This window comes from Drosophila tropicalis, unplaced genomic scaffold, assembly GCF_018151085.1.
Source record: "Drosophila tropicalis isolate 14030-0801.00 unplaced genomic scaffold, ASM1815108v1 contig_878, whole genome shotgun sequence".
Taxonomy (NCBI): domain Eukaryota; kingdom Metazoa; phylum Arthropoda; class Insecta; order Diptera; family Drosophilidae; genus Drosophila; species Drosophila tropicalis.
In genome coordinates, this window is record NW_027173374.1 from 14512189 (window position 1) to 14533683 (window position 21495).

Genomic DNA, 21495 nt, shown 5'->3' on the forward strand with positions numbered 1-21495 from the left:
AACTTTTAAACTTTCATCGCTGTCGCTTCCAAGTTTTCTTCTAAGCACATTTCGTTTCATCATTTTCTGCTTCTTCTTCGTTTGCTGCTCTTTGCCTGCAAAATTACAACTTTCATCTATTTTTGTCAAGATTTTTTTTTTTGTTAATTATATAATTTAAACTTTTGTTGTTGGTGTTTTGGGGTTTGGGACGTTGTATTTGGTGTTTCTTGCCTTTGTTTAGCTGTAATTTTGTTTCAGTTTTTACTTTTCTTTTGCATAAACCGCACGGCTAATTACGCACAAGGAGAGTGAAACTCAATTAGATTCTTAATTATACTTTAATGGCCTACCAGGCCAGGCCAGACAGAAAAATTATCTGCAAGTAAGCATCTTGAATGCAGTATCTAAAATGCAGACGATTGCAGTTTGGAAATCTTTTGCTGTTCATTCAGCGTTGCAAGCTCTGCCTTTGGGCAGGCTCCATTTGAAGTGCATAGACACACACACACACATATAGAAAGATAAATAAATATATATGTACATATGTATGTAACAATGCACATATGTACATATGTATGTATGTACATATGGCTATATGTATATAGTTTATGTATCTTTCCTTGGCACTCTAACACTTACAGTTGTTTCTTTTGTGTTACTCTCATTGTTGTTGTAGTTGTTGTAGAAAACTTTCTAATGTAGAAGCCGCACACAATTTCCCTCCCGCTCAATTCAATTGCTCAGAGTCACAGCAGACAACAGTAGGCCTATGTCTTCTATAAGTCTTCTGTAAGCTCTTTAACCAAGCTCCGAGTTATAGCAGATTTCCACAATCTGTTCTGTTCGTATATATGTATGTATTTGTTAGATGCATTTTCTATTTATATTTTATTCAGTGTGTAGGCATCGGACGAAATTTGTATTGCTTTCTCATTGAAAACTTGAATTTACATGCTAATGGAAAACGGAATATTTTTGATGAAATGCAAACGAAATCAAATGATGCCAAATGATATGAATCTGAACAATACAAACTAATATATGTTTAATTGGTCAGCCGGTTCGTTATATAAATCCCAAAAGCAGAAGACCCATCAGCAGAACCCGTCCAGCAAATCTCTCACTTGAATAAAGATCGTTTTGACTGGCCAAAGGCAAATGATTAATGCAACCAAAAAACCAACAAAAAAAAAAAAACGAGACCCAAAAAACTGTATTTTCACTTTTTAATAATTAACATATTATTAACCAAAGAAAGAGTAACGATGATGCTAAGAGGCACCTATAAAGAAAGAAAGAAAGAAGATAAATCTGTGCCAATGCTACATACAATCAACCAACCAACCAGCCAGCCAACCAGCCAAGCAGCCATCCAGCACAAACACAAAAAAGAATAAGCCATGAAAGTTGTAAAAATCAAACAGAGTGAGATTTCATCAAGTCTCGTAAAGAACGTTCGGCCCACGTTGCTAGTGGTCGGTCGGTTGGTCGCATGACTAACATCCAGCCGTGAACAGAGAGGGCAGGGAAAAATTAAGCCAAAAAAAGAATTTTAAGTGAAATGAGTTTGAAAAGTTTTTCCTGAAAACGGCCTGGTCGGTCCGCACTGACCCAATTACCCATTTAAGCTCGGGCGAAAAATATTACCAAAAAGAACGGCAAGAAGATGATGATGATGATGGAATGGAATGACTGACGGAGAGTAGAGGAGATCAGGATGGGATTGACAGGGGGGACAACACAGATCTCGTACAACAAGACGAGTAACAGTTATGTGACGGTCAGACAATCGAAAGTTTATGTCATGCTGCCAGCAGCGACGCTACGGTAATGCTGTTGCACATACACACACACACAAATATGAGACACAAATCCGACAGGCATGGCGAGGCAGCTGCTGGCCAATTCTTTTGAGTAATGAACAAAACGGGGGAAAAGGGATTGAGGGATTTTGGTTGGGAGTCGAGCAAATCAAAAGAATCTGAAAGTAAATGATACCGATACGAGATAGTTGTGCGATCAGCATGAATGTTTCACTCCCAGAAACAGACGAAACCATTTTCGAAAGTCACGAAATTGTTCTCATATCTTTCTTTCATAGGCCTAACAGTCCCCCCCTCCAAATAAGCAGCGAGCCCCCGTCCTTCCATAAGCAGTTCCAGCTCCAGCCAGCATGAACAATTGAGAGCAGTAAAGCCGCAAGAAAAGAAAAAGTAACTTCACACCAACACACACACACACACCATACAATCACACACAAACACACTGACCAACGTCCAGCGCAAATCGAAAAGATACACGAAAATAAAAAAAAAGAAACAGAAAATAATAAAATCGAAACATGAAACATTCTGATTGTATGAGGATTGGAAGTAGGTCAAGCAGCGACGTCGATGCCAGCAACGACGCCAACGCGCTCTTGGACTTGGTTTTTTGGCTGTGGGTCTCGGTCTCGGTCTCTGTTAGTCTGCCTTCCGCAACGTGAAACCACACACACACACACACAGACAGAGAGAGAGACACACCAAGGCAAGTTAAGAAGCAACTCGGCTCCATCGCTGACGGAATACTTAAGCATCTACTACAGTCCACTTGCACTTTCTTTTTCAAGCTCTGCTGCTCACACTCATTCTACTTCTGCTGCTCCCCAGTTCCGAGGCGCACCAAGTTCGGGTCTTAAGTCTTTCGTTTGGCTCTGCTTCTGTGCGATGGGGGGCTCAGCTCAGCGCTTGGCTTTCGCTTTGCGTGCTGGGAACGTGTTCTCTTCGACGTCCGTTTACTATCCGCACTTAAATTGCATGAAATAATTTATTTAATTTCTATTTACAAGTGTGTATACACACATGTGTACATATATACCTTTTTACCCACACACCCACGCAATAAATGCTTTTACACCCATGAATCAATATTTATTTAGTGTTCATTATTCAACGTATAGTTTCGTTTCTTGTGAGTAAGTTTGATCATTTTTAGTATGCATTTAGAAAACATTTAAGGATCATTTTTCACTACTAAAAATGTATAAATATAATATATAAATAATAAGGAATTGAAAAAGTAATTCAAATTGAAACAATTAACAAAGTCAGTACCTTATAGCAGAATTGGCGGATGCTTCAGAGCGCTGAATGAAGAATTTCTGAAATTTGATTCAATACTCATGCAAGATAGGAAAAAGTTACAAAACTTCAATTTGAAAGATTTGGAAAATTCCTAATATTATTCATGGTAAGCCATTTTCTTTTTAGGGCACATCAAATTATGCCCAAAATTTAATTAACAGAGATCTGTCATGTTTAAAATAGATTTACACTATAAGAATTTTAGACTCTCGTCTACGATTATTATTTTCGGACTAAAAGTGTGCTAGAAATAATATTTTCTAAAGTCAATCTTTGCTCTACCAAGTAGGCAACTTATTTGAGGTACTGACAAACTGAAAGCCAAAAAATATGCAACTCAAAATTGGATTTAAATGCGACAAGGTCTGTTAATCTGATTTTGAATTTAACTTGAGAAATAAGAACCATTTCTTTTAAACCCCTTTTATATAGTCTTGGTGTATAATCCTTTAATGAATAATCTATTATGAGCACTTTTTGATTTTGAAATCTTTATAGTTCAGACAAAATTGAAAACGTCGTCATCAAAATGTCCATAGGTCTGTTTATTGCCTTTGGAAGAGTCGAGAAATAAAATAAAGTTAGGGAGCTCTAAGCACATTCCAGACTATTTAAACGTTTTACCGGACAATGTTCCAACAATCTACTTTTGCGTGACTTAAAGTTTTAATACAATGGTGTTTGTGGGCCCAATTTCTTTATAATGCGTATTAAATTTATATATTTAAGAGTTTTAATCGATTGGGGATTGTTTTCTTAGGTAAAACATTTCATTTTATAACTACTAAATCTATGCTGAGATTTTACACGAGTATTGTACATACGATATATATATTATATATTTTTTGTGACTGATAAATATTACAAATATTTATGGAGAAACTTTACTAAAGGAAACAGTCAGTGTAGCACTAGCAGAAGTTGCATTAGTAATAACGAACCCCACCAACTCCAACTCCACGTCGACACGTTGGGCTTGGCTCCACTGCGCAGATTACTATAGTTGTCGATAATGTGTATCTTCCAGCCCATGTTGCCGTGTGTGAATGAATTATAGTAGACCGTATCCGGCCATGTTATGTTGGGAGTAATGTCGAGCAACGCGGGAGCCTCGTCACTGCACTCGGTCACCAGAGACCGATTAAATTTCTTGAAGGTAGGAAAATTGTCGTCCAGCCGACGATCATAGTTAGATGGATAGCGGGATATGCATAGAGGACCAGCTGCCGCTGCCTTGGGACGTCCTCGACGCGTGAACTCCACACCAGCCAGCACTCGAATCTCGCTCTGCTTGGCATCCGAGAGACGATCGTAGCCGCCTTGGGGATCATCCGTAATGACCAATGGATGGTAGTACTCCGGCGAATGGGGATTATTACCGCCACGCACCATAAAAGTGTAGGTGAGGCCTCGCTTTAAGTACAGCTCTGGTATCATATAGCCATTGATATACCAGGCTAAGCCACTAGACACGTGACCCGTCAGACCCTGATAGCCGCGCAGGCCACCGGAAGGACCTAGGTATGCATTGAAAGTTCGCACAGTCCTACCAGAAAATAAAACAAAAATTTCCTTATACGAGGTCTATAAAGAATCATTAGCACTTTGAAATTTCTTACGGATCTGAGATTCGAGTCCTTTCCCATAGCTGCACTGGGGCCTCCATTCGTTTGGTAAAACTGAAACAATCATTGACCGGCTCTGTGGTATTAAAATCAATGACAATATCACTTTTTGGATAATAATTGTGGAATGCAGGCTCGTTGTTTGAGTCGAGTTGTCCAAAGGCCCAGACAACATAGTTGCTTCGATCCAGAAAGATCTCTTTGTCACCATCATCAGCTATGGTAATTAAAGCATTTGTAAGAAAAAAATTTTAGCTTTTAGATTAATAAAACTTACATGATTTAAGGGTGCGCCTAAAACTGATTGTATTGATGCCATCCTTACGGCTGTATGTATTCAATTGAAAGCTATCCAGTCCTCCAACAACATCATCACGACACACTCCCTTATTTTGACCCAACACCTGAACACAAGGTGCCAACGAAGTGATGTTGTAGTCCACCGTATAGCCCCTAATGTCGTCTATATAGGCCACCACAACATCTGCGCCAATCATTTGGCTGGAAACATCAGATCCCGAAATGCCAAAAGACATGTAATCTGTCTTGTCCACTTGGCCAGACAGTTGGAATGTGATTTGTGGGCCAAACACCTCCCACGAGACTTGCATATCCTTGTGCAATTGTCGGCAATTGGGCAGAGAGAACTCATAGGGAGTTACTTTCACCAACGAGGGTGGAACATTCAGGCCATCCGAGATAAGCACATGTCCATAGTTCTCGTTGTCAGCTACATCGTACACACTTATCCAATCGATATCAAAGATGGTCTTATCGCCAGGAAGTTCCAATTCTATACTCTCCTTGTTGTACCTCCGAATGGGATCCAGACTAAAAAAGAACAAAGAACCAATCAATAAACAAATCGTTTCGTTTAGATATTCCCTCAAACTCACTAGCCGCGTTCATCGGGCATTTTGCTGCCACGACTCGATGGCTGTGCTCCCACTCCAGTCCAAAAGAATGTCCTTTTGCCTTGACCATCGTAGGTGAAATCCTTTATCCGTATGGTCTTGGAATCCAGAATCTCAATGCTGCTGCTGCTCACATTGTGACTGCGCTTGGAGAAGGTGCCACCCGACTGGGCCATGGGAGGTTCAAACTCCTCGGGTATATAGACATCGCCAAAATTGTTTTGATTATTCAGATCATAAACGGCCAACCACTTGATTTCGGTCATCTTTTTGCGATCGGGCAGGGTCAATGTAAAGTCTTTGTTGTGATAACGATCCAAGATGTTGGTTCTGAAACAAAGATAAAACAATGTCAGTTGGCTTCAAAGGATATCCAGATTTCTAGTTTCACTCACTTGCCAAACTCATCGGGTACTATAAATCCCTGTGGACCAGGTCGATTACTTGCTCCAGCCCAGAAGAAGGTATCAGCTCCATTGCCGTCATAATTGAAGCCCACAATCAGAAATGTGTACTCATTCACGGCGTAGACATCGCCAGAGACCTGGTGATGATATGAGTTGAGCTTGCCCAGATACTTTCCCCGATATGGACCATCTTCTTCTTCATCGCCTTCGGCAACTGCAAACAAAAACGGAAAATCCCTTAAAATGAATGGCAAACTTGTGTCTCTTTCAGTGTCTGACTCATAGCCCAATTGATTTAAACTGATTTACGATGTAGTGGCGCCCCCTGGTAGTCGAAGCCAGCCCAGCTCCCAGCTGGGACAGAAAGAGAGAGCGAGAGAAAGACATGGCTTAGACATAGACCAGTTTCGCTGGTTAAACACAAAAATTCGTTTTCGTTTTCGCTCAAACGGAACGATTCGAATTTCTCTTTCTTTCTTATTGTGTATTTTTTCTGCATCAAAATCGCAAAATCTAATAGTAGATATTTCTATTAAAAGCTTACATGCTCTAGGTAAAGCCAGATAAACCAGGAAAACCGTTAATAGACAAAGAACTTTGCCAACTCGCAAGCCTTGATGTCGTTTACGATTTCTCAATGTCATTTTCAGTTGCATTCGATTGCCTCTCTCTCCCACACTTCCGCCACGTACTTGAATATTTCACTTTTGAATATTTTTTTCTTTACACACAATATTTTCTTTGTTATTTTTCAATTTAAGTTTAATTCACTCGTATAATAAGCAAAACATTTTTGCCAAGTCTCTATATCAAAGTGTTTTCTTTTCAATGCAGTGGGGATATTCTGCAAATTTGGTAATATGTTTTTGTTGTTGTTTTTGGAGTTTATCTTAAGGCCGTTTCGTCACTCGCGTGCGTTTTTTTAGGGGGGGCTACAGTCAGGCCAAAAACAGGTTTAAGACGCAGTCGGCGCAGTGGTTCCGGCGTTTTTTGCCATTGCGTTCACGCACACACACAACGCAAGAGACAACTCGAAATGGATCCGTGCAGCTTGGCTGCTCAAAAGAAACTGAGGCTCAAGACGGCTTGGCCAATAAATCGGGCTCAATTTCTTTGCTAAGCTCCACTCTCTTTGGTTCTCTTTTTCTCTCCTCTCTCTGTTTCTTCGTCATCATGCATGCGCATGCGTACCTTCTATGTCTACACGCTATATTTGGCATAAAGCTTACTATAACAAATTGTTAACGGTTCATTTTGTGGAGGAAATAACAAAATATTGTTTAAAGGTTTAGAAGTTTAAGCTTTTGAGTTTTTTAAATGTAATAAAGTTCCTCTGTCAAGGCTCACTTCAACATTGGCATTTTTTGTATATCCTTGTTTTATACTTAAATATATTATTATCATCCAGTAAAAAAAAAAAGAAGACAAAGCCCATTATTTTTATTTTTTCATTCAATTATTGTTGCTTGCAAAACTAAATTTGTATTTTTTTTTTGTTTTTGTATTCTTAAGTTTGCGTTTTGTTTCATTTATTTTGAATTCGTATCATTTTATAATTATAGCAATTCAATTAATATTTGTTTTTAAAACTAATCAATTGCATTTTCTTAGACTTTTTTTAAATTTATTTTCTTTTGACTGCAGTTTCCTCTTTTGACTTTCTTTTATGACCTTGACTCTCTTCCCGCGTCTGGGATTTTTTTTCATTTTATGAATGAGTTTTGAAGTTTTGTGATCTTATTTACAAAAATTCCATACAATAAAGTCGGAGAGCCGACAAATATATAGATATCCTGTACCACTAATACATATGCATTCAACAGATTTAAAGGAAATTTGGTGGTCAGCTGTAAACTTGGAAACCATTTGTTTAAATTATTGTAAGGTGCTCGTGATCTTATATAAACAGAAAGACGAAAAGTTCGTTATAGAATATGGATCGTATTATATGTATGTATATATGTGGTACAGGACATCGAAAAGGCTTTTTTAAAGAACTATGTAATGTTTTCTTTATGTGTGTGTGTGATTATGTATATATGTATGCATGAATGGGATAAAAATGTGCGTTGCTATTAAGAAAGATCCGATTCTAGTTACTGTTATTTAGGCATCATATTAAGGTTTCTGTGTCTGAAACAATAAATGTACATGTTGTAAAAAATAGAATATTTACTTAAATTTTTTAAACGAATTTTCTCACGACTTTTTCCGTTTTTTCATTTATTATAAACATATTATCTTTATCATCTTTATCTTCGTACGACTTACACTATATACTATAACTGCGATTTATCATTCATTATTCATATTTGTTTGCTCATTTTATATTGATGTGATTTGCCTGTCTGTGTGTGTATGTGTGTGTGTGTGGGGGTGTAGAACTATAGTTAATTGAAAATAGATATTATTTCATACAAATACACTATTTATTTTCATAAGAAGCACATTATTTTCTCATTTCTCTTTTTGTTTATCATATTACTTATGCGTTTACATTTCATTTCTAGTTTGTTGTTTCTTCTTACTTTTTCTTCAATATTTTTGAACTTGCTTCCATTAAATTTTCAAAATTTCTGTTAACTAGACACTAGAAATAACATGGGAAATTAAATAAATGGAAAAAAGGAAATAGCACAGGGAGCATTGGAACAAAAGAAACAAGAAAGTAAGTAAGATTTTCGATGAAATAATTATTGAATGGTCTTGGACGCACGCACACAAAAAAGTCAAAGGGTAAACTAAAAATAGCAATACTTAGCTTAAATTTAGAGTATAAAAATAGTTGGTTGATTTTTTTGTTTTCTTTAGTTAAGGTATTTAATTAAACGAATTAAGACCACTAAATAGATAATCGATTTTTGTTGAACTCTTATCGACTTTTGTTTAACTTAAACTGATATTTATAGATATATGTATGTATATATATTTCTTTTTTTTCCATTTTACATAAGATGTTGATAATGCGTTTAAATTTTGTTAAATGTTTTTTGTTGTTTTATTTTAAAGATTCTTAATGAATTAAAAGGAATTAAAATGAGCATTTATAATTGTGTTTTTCTTTTTATAGGGTTTTGTTTCTCATGAGCGGCATTATCGTTTGTTTATGTTTAATAGACGTTGATGAGATTTAATAAAATTATACATTTGAATGGATGATTTGTATAAGGTAAGAGCTAGATGTTTCAATTGTTATCCTCGTTTATAACAGCATGGAATGAACTTTCATCGAACTTTAAGCGATACAACAATCGTACACAACGAGAAGAGAACAAATAAAAAAAATATTTTAAGAAAACAGAAAACTAAGGCTCAAATCTGTGTCTGTTTTGTGTGTTTGGGTTTTAACCCTATCTATCTGAGTTTCGTTTCCATCCTCTAGGTTTTAATTTTCCGTTTTAAACTTTAAACTTAACAAGCAAACAAAAACCAACATGGCTGGTAGAAATATTACAATATGCATTTTTTTTTTTTTTTTTTTTTTGTTCTTTAAATATGTTTTTTTTTTTTTTTTTCGTTTTTATTACAAATACTTCGGCGCAGGCGCTTGAATTATACAAAAAAGTGATCGGAAATCGATTTAGTAATTATTGAATTGCTCTAAATCAAATTTTCGCTTTACTATTTATAAATGTTATGTATAAAAATTGTTTTTGTTTTTCTTTTTGCTTATCTTTGTTTTTGTTTTCTTTTTGTTTTGTGGGTTCTTTTGTTTTCTTAATTTGTTTTCTCATTATTTAGGTTTCCTTCTTCTTTTCCCCAACTTACTTCACGTAGTAAGGAAAAATGTTACAAAGCTTTTGCTATGGCATTTGTTTAAAGTATTCTTATTTTCTTTAGTGGAGAAGGCGATATGAAAAGGGACAGGATGTGGAAGGAAGGGCAAATGGAAGAATAGAAGGTTTATAACAAGGCTGCAAAAGGGGGGAGGGCGAGTAGTTGCGTTGTTGATTACTGAGGTAAGTGAGCGTTATGCAAACAACTTTTGTGAAATTTAAAAACTGAATTTAATTAACATTAGAATGATGAGCCCGTAACAACTTCTATGCCTTCTTCTTCTTCTGTGTTGTTGTAGTGTGGGGGGTGTTGGCTAAAATTTATCCTGAAATATAAACAGATTGTTGGTAGCCGCTACAGCAATGATATTCTCCTCCGGATGCCAAGCGGTGTGTAAAATTTTTTTATTAAAGTCGAGACAATCAACACTGATCTCGTCCTTCTTCCGTTTGCCGCCAGTGCAAACTTTTCGTGGCTTTAGCACCGTCTTAGGCTTAATAATGTCCCTGGAGGCCTCCAAAGTGACATCCTTTTTCGAGTTGCGATCAAAGACCCGGAAAAAGTTGTTGTAGCTGCCAGTCATAATTGAGCTGTCCTTGCCATTCCAACAGCACTCAAACTTATCGAAGATGCAGTCATTTTCATATAAGGAGCACAATTTGGCGCGCAGATATTCATGAACCTTTGGTTTATTTGAAAATATATACACATATTAAAAACAATTCTGGAAGAAGTGTGGGAAGGGTGGTCTACCTACCGGATAGGTCTCAATGGGCTTGGCCTCCATGTGCAAGTCCCAGACCTTGATACTCAGGTAATCTCTGGAGATCATATAGCGACCCGAATTGCTTAATTTCACATCACTTATGGAGCTGATTATCTCACTGAAGAAGCTGCGATTCGTTGGATTCTCTGGCTCCTCGAATTGCTTACTGTGCCGATCGCATAACGCTGCCGATCGCATATCACATAGTCTGATTGTGCCCTTTGAGCTGGAGTACACAAACACATTGCATTCGGTCGGATGGAATTCCGCTGCCGTTATAACCTCAGTCAGCTCCTCCATGTTAGTGGGCTTAATGTCCACAATATTGTAGCTCTGATCGACCACCTCCAGATGCCAGAGATTGATGCGTAAATCATCGGCGGAGAGGAAGGTCTCTTGGTCCGAATTAACGCTAATTGAATTGATGTGATAGGTGTGTGCATTGGCAAAGGTACGGCGTGGCGAGGCCTCCACCATAAGGGGTACTTGCTTCACAGAAGGAACTCGTAAGGCAGTTACATTTTGTGGATCCCGTATCAGACCATTTTCCTCTTTCGTATTATAGCCCTCGAACGACTTGTCGCGCTCACTGACCTTCCACAATTTTACGGTTTTATCGTTGGTGGATAGCAGAAAGTGTACGGGATTCTTTTGTTGTAGCCATCGTATTTTATTGATTTTCTCCTCAATTTCCAGCGACTTGAGATAATCGAATTCCGGTTCGTGCGATTGGAATGTCGAATAGACATTGTATTCACCACGTCGCGGATTGGCGGCTTTTGAGGCGGGATCACGCTGAAAGATTACAAAAAGAGTTATTAGAGAATTCTATCAAATACAAAGCAAAACGATAGATTTATCACTTACCTGGAAGATAACGACACGACCACCTTTATCTCCTGTCGCCAATAGTTCGCCATCATGATTGAACTCCACACAGGATATGATATCCGCATCAGTGACATCATCGTCTAAGGCGCCTTTAATCTGTGAGAAGCACCACGATGCCTCTCCATTACCTGTGCAAAGAGACAGAAAGAGGTAAATCATGGGTTAGACAAGTATCTAGGAGATAAGTACAACTATTGACACTTTGAGATTGCTTTCATCTTCATATATACGCCGAAATGCCAAAGCCTTAACTTGTTACATATAATCAATAGAAGATGACCGACCCAGCAACGACGTCATCATCATCTTCATTGTCGTCGTCGTCGTTGTCCTGCTTTGTCCTGCTTAAATATTCACTAATGACGCCATGTCAGATTGGCTTCAAGGTTTTTTTTTCTCTTTTTCTATATAAACCCAACTCTTTAAGCCGTTTGGCAAATATTCTATCACTTTTTTTTACTTTTGCCAATCCTTTTTGTTTGTTTTTCTTTTTTTGTGCTTTTTTGCCAGCCACTTTTCCCAATTGCCGCACGTTGTGCAAATGATGACGTTGGCCACAAAAGAACATCCATTTCGTAAATGTCTTTCGCTCTCTCTTTCCCTGGTCTATTCTGCTACAGTGGCAACCATTTGAATTCCACCCACTATGGGAGCACCATCAAAAGGAAGCAACAAATGCTAATCAAAAATACAATAATTATGTAAATTTTTTCGATCAGAATTACATGTGTCCAATGTGCCAATGTCCTTGGATCTTAGCCCCATTCAAATCAGTTAATATATTTATACATAGAGCTTATTGTGATAAGTTTATAGTTTATGATAAAATCATTTCAATTTTAAGATTTTACTTGATAAAGAGTAATTCAAAGTCGACGCCCCCAATTGAAAAGAATTTATTCAGCTTTTCATATGAGCCATTGGTTCGTTTTGGCTCGCTCTGTCTCTGATACTATTTTGTGCTTTTTTTTTTTGTCCTTTTTCTTTCAACAACATTCCGAAATAGTCATTTGTATGTGTGTGGGGGGCGGGGGAAATGTAACCATCTGCAAAAGCCCTTGCAGCCAAGCGGCAACCCCCATGTGGTCTGACCTCATTGGCGACGTCATGATTGTGATTGACGAGCCAAAGCAATTGTTTTATTTGCCATCTCCGTTCATATATGAAAGTATAATAGGATCAAATCTTTTGCGCCCGTGTTCCTCTTTCCGTTCTTGTTTTGTCTATTTTTAATGGCACCCCCGCCCCACTGTACAGTTTTAGAGTCATTGAACTCACAATACGAGACAAAAACGAAAGTGCAAAGCAATCAAGAGAGGAGACCACAAAAAGGAGTCAATGCAAAGCCCAAATACCAGTCAACCGGGTCAAGGCAAGCATATATAAATCCATTTACAGCTAAAATACCTAAAACTAGTTTCTAGCTGATATACGTATAATTACAATCTAAATGCTGCTTCTGTCTATCACCGTCGTCGACAACTAAAAAATAGACAAAAACAGATCTCTCTTCTAAAATTTTCTCGCTTGTTTATTGTATTAAGCAGATAAGTAGAATTTCATGAGCCAAGCGGAGCGAGCGAGCAACAAAAATGGAGCAATAATGAAATTCAAATATTGACACAATTATTTAACACAACCACGCGATGTCGCTGCAAAACGGCACCCACCTAACTAGCATTACTTCACCCACCCACCCAGCACCCATCTCGTCGTAACCCTTCCACCAATCTTCATTCACCTCCAACCGTAACACAAATTCAAACTAAGGACGGCCTGGCCGACCTAGAGCAAGAATGGCGGACATGCTTGACTGACTGATTGACGACGACCTACCTACCTACCTACTACTGCTCCATGCTGGAAATTCTTTTGCATGAATGGCATAAAACATATTTATGATAAGCCTAAGAATTCGATAGCCTCATTAACAATTTCAATTGCGCCAAAAAACACAAAAACAAAAGAAAAAAATTATCAAAAAAAAAAAAAAAAAAACATGGAAGAAAACAAATGCGAATATTACGAGTGGTAACATAAAACTTCTAGATTAGGGGATATCTTTTTGCTTTTCATTCGACTATGTAATAAGCCTAAAATTAAATTTTAACAATAAATAAAAGCTCCATGTTGCCGGCACATGATGTAAGCATGTCTCTAAAGACAGAAAAAAATTTAAATAAATAAAATATCGCGGATAATTGTTATAAATGAATAGATTTTATGAGGATTTTATTAACGGTTTTGTAGAATAAACTTATATTTTGTAATTGGGAGTAAATTTGAAAGGGTATAGGAAACATTGCCAACTCGCTGGGCACAGACAAAACGTTTCCGAACATGCATTGTCCATTAAAAAACCATTCAAACTTAACCCAACTCCTCTTCCAACACTTTGTTATCGAATTGTGCCCTTCTGTGAGATACATTATTTAAAAGTAACAACACAAATATCTTAAAACAAAAGCACACAAAATGTTGTACCTACACACATACATACATACATTGGGTATATAAAATTGACAAATAATTTTGCATACATCGCACATGCAAGTTGTCACATTGTCGAGACCAAAGGCCACTGAAGGAGGCAGCTGAAGTGGAGGAGGGCCAATGGACAGATCGACGGCCGGTCGGACGGACGAGCGAGCATTGCCATTGGCACGTTGCGGCAAACGGCTAACTTTAACTCAATTTACACACGATCAGCCAGACTAGCGATATGTACACCAGATATATATTTGTTTATACATACAGATGTATGTACATTTGTAGCTACATACATTACTCTCGTTCTCGTATCTTGGAGCAACTATCTATTGACCGTTCTTATTTGTATGCCAGTAATTTTCATGTGTGTATGCAATTGTTTATTATTTAATTATAGTTGGACACTTTTCCCAGGGATGCAAAAATCATTTCTTTGGATATTCCGTATTGAATGTAGATTAAAAAATATTTTGAGATTTAGAGTTGCTAAAACTAAAGATGGACCGAAAATCCCTCTTGAAGTCTTTAAAAAGGCAGAACTATTCTCTTTTTCTACTCTGAAACATATTTAATTTGCCTTCGGTTAGTCAGGACATGGAATTACTCTTGGGGGAAAGAGTCTAAAATTATTGGAGAGATCGATTCAGAGATCAGTGTGCGCCATTTTCTTATTCGAAATCTCAATTCGAACGCAGCAAATATGTAATGTCTTACAACCCTCCCTGTAAACTTCCTATATAACTTTCAATTTGAAACCTCCTCAGAAAGACCCTGCCAACACGTTTCGGTAACAACTAAAAAGCTGAAGCGATTTTCGATACAATTATTGTTGTTATTATTATTTCTAGCAGGGTCAACAATAGAACAAATCAGAAAATGGTAATAACCCAAAAACAGATCACAAAGCAGGATCGGAAATCCTTGGAGTTGGCAGGTCCAACATAAATTTCACTTACCGGCCATGACAGTTGAACAGTTTGCGATGAGACTCTCAGAGGCAGAGGCAGCAGCAGAAACAACAACAACAAAACAACAGTAGGAGAAGCAACGGCAGCAGAAACAAAGCTTTGCGGTTTAAGTAGAGTTGTTGTTGTTGTATTTGCTGTGGAGGAGTTAAGCGCGCTCTTTGTGATTTTTTTTTTTTTTTTATTTCTTTCAAATTGAAGTTAAGTTTAGCTTTACTTTTGTGTTATTTCTTTTCTTTTTTTGCTATTATTTTTCTTTTTGTGTTTTATTGTTGTTGGGCTGTCGCCGTAAAACACACAACTTAAGCACGTAGAATCGACGAAAACGACATATGCGGGGGAAGAAAACTGCAAAAGTAGGGGAATAATTTTAGGGGGAGCGAACAGCGACGTCAACAGATGCAAGGGCAGAGGCCGCAGTAGCAGCGACGTGCGTGTGCTTTGTGCTTCGCGGGTTCTGCCTGTATGTGTGCGTGTGAGTGCAGCCGGTGGTTGAGAGATTTGCAAAAAACAAGAGACAAATTTCTTTACACAGATTAATATTATTTATTTTTCTTTATATTAAAACAAACAAACTGCACATATATCACACAACTTTTCACATTACTCCGCTCTCATTCTTGCTCTTCTCGTTGAATGTGTTCATTCCTTGCGTTTCTTTTTTTTGCGCCTTTGTTTTATCGCAGTTTTCTTTTTGGCCGCAAAAATCTAACCTTCAAAATGTTTATACATATGCACAAACACATAGACAGCTAGACATACGAATATGTGCATATGTATGAGTATAAATTCTGATTCTGTTTCAACACTTTTCGCTTTTGCACAAATAACAATTGTTAATTGCAAGTTAATATTTGCAAATTATTTGAACTGAAAAAGAACCGCGTGACTCTTTTTGAAAGACGCTCTCACACTCGCACACACACACACAATCAATATTCGATTAAAATGCACACAAGTTCTCCTTAATCCGTCTGGCAAAAATCAAATATGGCAAGCTTTGTTTTTTTTCTTGCTTTTTTTTGTTAAAATCGTGAGATTCCTTTTTCTCTCTTCTTCCATACTTTTTGCCGCCTCTTTTGCTGCACTGCTTCGCTGTGTCGTTGCAAAAAAAAAACGGAGATTACGAATCAAAGATTCACGTAATTTACGCACTTTTAAACTATATACATAGTGGCTATAACACTTAAACGCGCCGTTAACTATTCAAGCTTAGTTATGACTAATATTTCACGATTAAATCAACGCAAAATGGAAGTAGGCAAATATTATATTTATTGCAAATATAATGTCGGAGCTAGAGCTGAAAATACCGTCGATGAAACCGTCGATTATAATCGAGCGCCCAAATTTCTTATCGATAAAATGTTCTCGATAGGCATTAGTGCGAAACAGAGTTCAAAGAGTAAGAAAATATTATGGCATTTTTGTAACTATTTGGCACGGTCACACTACTTCCGCTCATCGATACTTTCTCCGCTTGGCGGGATATTTAAAGACTTACTTTGCGGTTTTTTGGCTCCATTCATATTGATGGCCGTGTTAAACATATTTCCAATTTTTGTTATACTAGATTGCCTCATAAAGGTCCGTGGTGGTATGGGAGGTGGCGGCTGCGGCTCTGGTGGCTCCAACACCGGACTTTGTCGTCCCCAGCGACCCATTATGATGTTTTCAGCTAAAATAAAATCAATCGAATATATTAACACATAGTGCAAGGCCCGAGCGCATGTACATACTGTATACAGATATAGATATGTATATTGTATAATGTATAATGGAAAATATTTATTCAAGAGTTTGATCTCTTTGGGGTCTAAGCACATGAGCGGATTGCGTGTTGCTTTTATTTTATATTCCTCAAATTTGACAGGCAATTAACACCTGTGGCGCTCTCTTAACGCTTTTCCCCCCATCTCTGGCTAAGATTTTAAAAAATGAATTGTGCAAATGTGCTTGTCTTTCTGTCCGACTGTCGTTTGTTTGTTTTAAAAATTACGATTACGTGCAAAACGCAGCGCAGCATCTGTACAAAAAGAAATAACCGCAATAGAAAAAAATAGAAGACTGTATAGAATCATAAATTGTATAAATTTCTTGATCATCGTGTTTCATAAATTAACAAAGATATATTTCACTTAAGAAAGAGAGGTGTGTCTATTTTGGTCGAATTAAATGCATATATGATATACATTCCATTTGAAAGCCGATTCAAACACAGTCTGAATATAATTGAATTTCGGCTTTAGAGTTTATCCCACTGTGCAATCGAAAACACTTTTCAACTTTGCTTCTTTCCCAATAATCGGCGCCTGGCATTCCAATTATCAATTACATAAAAGAGCCAATTTTTGCTAATCTTTAACTTAAATATTGAGAGTTTTTTTTTTCGCTGAACTGTAATCGAAAAGTCGAGTGGAAATTTTTTAGTATTTAGGTATACCCTATGGTATGCCAATATCCTGAAACTGTTCATAATCCACAGTCAAAACATGGAATTTGAAAAGCCGCAAACATTATTAACAGTTGTTTTTGACTTTGGTAGAATAGGATTTGGAAGCTTGAGGGACTTTAATCAAATGAGTTAGAGATTTTGGGGGAAAAGGTATTTCCAAGTCGGTTTCACCTTGACATACAGATTTACAATATTTGCCAAAGCTTTAATGTTAGAGAAGCACATAAACACTCAAATTTACATACATACATATATGTACAAATGTATGAATGTATGTACCGAGATATTACAAAAGTCATTATGTGTACATATATCACGAATATACAGTTACAAAAAATTCCCCCACGTTCTGCACTTGAAGTACCTGACTGCAGGAGCAAACGTTGATGGAAAGGAGGTGGGGGGGAGTCTACGCAACAAGTTGAAGAAGCGAACCATATGACTAATGGGCCAAGAGAGCAAATACCAACGTGCAGCAGGGTGAGAGAGAAAAACACAGGGAGAGGGAAAAAAAGAATAACAGATTCTAATCCAATTAGAATGAGGTGACAACAAGGCGGCAGTCGGTGGGGGTGGCGGTTCTGTGCGTGTGTCTTCAATGTCTCTCGAAAACGTGAGCTAGAGACAAGAGAAATTTGTATACCCTATACGCAGTTAGAGTATAAGAATATGTTGATATGTACATAAGTTCCTCAATTGAAGAGTGGTGGTTGCTTAAGGGCATCATCAAGTCGGTTTATGTCATTCATTACTTGTTTTATTTTCATCAACTAGGAAATGGAAATGTCATTGCAACTAGACAAAAATAAAAATAATAATAAAATTGAGAAGCTCTCAAATGTGGAAAAATTGAAAACTTTTGTTTTCTATTCAAAACAGAGCCAAGAAGACAAGAAGAAAAAACAACAGAGATTGCCAGGCCAAAGAAAATTTGTTTTCATTAAAGCAACGGAAGCGGAAAAGCGCTAATAAAATATGTATTTTTGTATATATAATGTTTGCTATTTAAATATATACAAAACAATGGCAAATTCTCTTTTTTTGAAGGTAGAATGCTGGGGGAAAAGAATTCTTTAACTAAGACACAAACACATGGACGAGTGGAGGTTAAACACTTTGAAATTTCTTAGTTTTATCACATAATTAATATTCAGCCCAACGATTATTAAAGAACTTGGTTAAACAAATTTCTCCTAGTAATTTTGTTGCTCAAAATGGATATAATATGCTTATAAAAGGTATTTTTTCTTGAGGGTGTCAAGGGTGAAATGAACTTCAGTTTTCCTTAATTGAAAAATCGTGTAGCTACCCTCGTGAAGAACTGTTCTATAATTAGTAACCAAGCAGTTTGATAGGCACACGACTTGCACGTGCCACACGAGACCCCACGGTCGTCATTTCCATCTAACCAGTTGGCCCTTTCCCTGCCTCAGACAGGTGTAGACGTTGCGCCATGCTCAGCAGCATTTCTGCCTTTGATTTATTTTTAGTTTATCATCTCACAAAACAAAAATAAATAGAAAGACTTCCACAAATTTTAAGATACCCTGCGATAAAATAGTTTAAAATGTCTAAGAGATTCTGTTTGTATTTGAGATTCTAGTTTGTATTTATACAATGAAGAAAACTCTTTAAGAGGTTATACAAATTTATTTTCGATAGATGAATACTCAGCCAAAATCCACATCAATCTATGAAATCCTTAAAAACCCATGTTAACTATGTAATTTTTATTTTAAATATCACAAACTGAAAGTTATGCGATGCAGTTTGGTGTTGTAGACCATTAATATAAATGTGTAAAGGGCATTCACTTGTCAATCCTACTTCAAATATTAAACCGGCTTAATTTGGTTTAAGACCATGTAACATAAAGGGAATTGGACCACTTTTGTTTATGCACGGAAAAATTATATTTATATATACATTTAGGAAAACTGTCTATAATATGCCCATCACGGTGGCGTCCCCCCCTTTCATCATCTGCTGCTTCTGCTCTTCATTTCACTCCTTATTTTGGCGTTGACAGTTTGACAGCCATTGGCAGGCAACGAAACTTTTTTTTTTTGGTTTGGTTTGGGGTTTTTGGTACTTCTCCGTCTGAATAAGATAAACAAAAGGCATTTGATGGACGTGGACATGATTGCAACCATATGTCGAGTCCCCCAACCCCTCCCCCAAAAATACACACACACACACATACATGTGTATGTGTGCAGTGTAAGCTAGTATCAATCGATGCTTATCAAACTTAGTGTACTGCCAATTAATGATATACTCTCTTCTCTTTCCCGCTCCCCACTATCCTCTTGGCTAACCGAAATGATAAAGCGAAACTAATTAGCATTTGACAAAAAAATATATGTATATCTATGTGTTTATATATAAAATTGATGTCTGTCCGTGTGGAATTAAGCATTATATTGGACAGGCTTTAATCTGATATGTACACAGATAGAACTTGACATCAGGTAGAAAATCGTGTTTGATTTGTTAGGCAAATAATTTTTGCTGTTTTTTTTTTTGTTGTTGTTTTGTTTTTGGCCTAAAAGTGGGCAAGTGACAAAATAGTTGCCATTAATTGATGTCTATATGGCAAATACAACTTAGGCTCAATAGTTATGTACATTTGTTGTCGTTGTTGTGGCTGATGTTGTTGTCGATGTTATTTAGTTTAAACAATGCCGCTCTCAATGTTGTTAACCTCAAAAACCGCCAAGAACATCGACAAATGTGAATGAGACATGCTTAGCCGAAGCGAGGAGAATGATGGGAAGGGGGAAGGGAGGGGTGCCAAGAGTTCATTTGCGGAGATCAGGGATCAGGTGTTGGCAGTGTCTCTCACATAAGCAGCTGTATTAATAATACAGTTTTAAGACCACTGCCACTAAAACCGCCCACGCATCCATAGATTGACGTAAGTTCTTTCTAATCATATACAGAAGATTTGAAATTCTTTTATGATTATAATTTCAAATACCACTTTCACTCTCACTCACACACACACACACTCACCAGTTTTGAGATTCTAAAACTGCACTTTGTATGTATATATGTATGTAAATTGTTTATGTATCGAATTGGAAATAGTTTCAGTTTCACCTTTGATTATGGCATCATTCAATTGAAATTAGTTTGATTTATTATATCTCTTCTCGCTAATGCACTTTGACGTTTACTGTTTTTATTTTTTGAGTTCACTTCGTATTCTTCCTATTTTATAACGGTTTACTTTTATGATACGATACAAATTCGATTGGTTGATAAGGCACTGGGATTGTTTTTTGATTTATATACATACATATGTATGTACATACATATATATCTGTGTTAATCAAATTTTGAATTTCATTTAAATCATAGAAAAAATAGAATACGCCAGAAACAGAAGCAGCACAAAAATACAAAATTAACTGTCAACGCGGCAACGTTAAAATTAGCACTGAACTTGCCTTGCGAATGCGCAGCTATGATTTTTTATAAATTACGTTAACTACAATGGTGGACAAAAGTATTTTGACTTCACTTTTTTTTTTTTTTTGGAATCTGAGACACATGGATTAGGATTTGGACAAAGCTCCATGCCACAAGAAGCATATGATAACAAAGTTTTTAAGCGATGCCCTGATTTATATCAACGCTGAGCCGACTTATCCAGAACACTTTTTATTAAAATTTCCTTTTCTCACTTTTTGTTAAGCAATATGGAAATGTCAAAATACTTTTGTCCAAATAAATACAGCAATTTCATTTTTACCGTTTTTGGTTTATAAGTTTTGATCTTATCTCTGTATTAAATATTTAATATATATATTGTAAATTCTCTTCGTTTCCAGAAACAAGTGATATTAGACTTGGCAATGTTAAGTCAAAATACTTTTGCCCACGATTGTACTTATCTCTCTCTCACACACCTCTCTCTCTCTCTCTTGGTGTGAGTGATGCTCTCTTTTGTAAACAAATGAGCTGTGGCTTTTGTTGATGTTAATATTGTTGTTGTCGCCTCTGATAAACGCTAATTTGCATATTGATATTGATGTTGCTCAATCTGCACGCATACAAATATAACATTAATATACATATGCGTTTGAGCATTAT

At 36.8% G+C, this 21495-nt stretch overlaps 2 protein-coding genes across 4 annotated transcripts; both read right to left on the bottom strand.

The window, feature by feature from the left end:
- Positions 1–3798: 3798 nt before the first annotated feature.
- Positions 3799–7174, bottom strand: knk (protein Skeletor knk). Its single transcript, XM_068300695.1, has 6 exons — positions 6598–7174; positions 6042–6267; positions 5629–5976; positions 5010–5563; positions 4727–4949; positions 3799–4653 (listed from the first exon to the last, which is right to left on the bottom strand). The coding sequence occupies exons 1-6, from the start codon at positions 6707–6709 to the stop codon at positions 4008–4010; spliced, it is 2109 nt and encodes a 702-aa protein (XP_068156796.1). The 5' UTR covers positions 6710–7174; the 3' UTR covers positions 3799–4007.
- Positions 7175–8229: 1055 nt separating this feature from the next.
- tws (protein phosphatase 2 regulatory subunit tws) lies at positions 8230–20792 on the bottom strand. 3 transcript variants are annotated; one of them, XM_068301761.1, is made up of 5 exons: positions 20500–20792; positions 16447–16620; positions 11464–11615; positions 10588–11391; positions 8230–10512 (listed from the first exon to the last, which is right to left on the bottom strand). In XM_068301761.1, exons 2-5 carry the CDS (start codon positions 16604–16606, stop codon positions 10144–10146), a joined length of 1485 nt encoding a protein of 494 aa, XP_068157862.1. In that variant the 5' UTR covers positions 16607–16620; positions 20500–20792; the 3' UTR covers positions 8230–10143. The 3 variants fall into 3 exon arrangements, with proteins under 3 accessions (XP_068157862.1, XP_068157860.1, XP_068157863.1); XM_068301759.1 differs by having other exon boundaries at positions 20413–20792; XM_068301762.1 differs by lacking the exons at positions 16447–16620; positions 20500–20792 and adding exons at positions 14934–15290; positions 16007–16264.
- Between the last annotated feature and the right edge of the window lie 703 nt (positions 20793–21495).

Excerpts from the sequence above, each read along its gene's own strand:
- knk (XM_068300695.1), bottom strand. The coding sequence starts at position 6,709 with ATGCAACTGAAAATGACATTGAGAAATCGTAAACGACATCAAGGCTTG. Across the intron at positions 5,564-5,628 it reads ATGCCCGATGAACGCGGCTA|TCTGGATCCCATTCGGAGGT; the intron begins GTGAGTTTGAGG and ends GTTCTTTTTTAG. Across the intron at positions 4,654-4,726 it reads AGGACTCGAATCTCAGATCC|GACTGTGCGAACTTTCAATG; the intron begins GTAAGAAATTTC and ends ATTTTCTGGTAG.
- tws (XM_068301761.1), bottom strand. The coding sequence starts at position 16,606 with ATGGGTCGCTGGGGACGACAAAGTCCGGTGTTGGAGCCACCAGAGCCG. Across the intron at positions 11,616-16,446 it reads TGGAGCCAAAAAACCGCAAA|GTAATGGAGAGGCATCGTGG; the intron begins GTAAGTCTTTAA and ends CTCTTTGCACAG. Across the intron at positions 10,513-10,587 it reads AGCCCATTGAGACCTATCCG|GTTCATGAATATCTGCGCGC; the intron begins GTAGGTAGACCA and ends AATAAACCAAAG.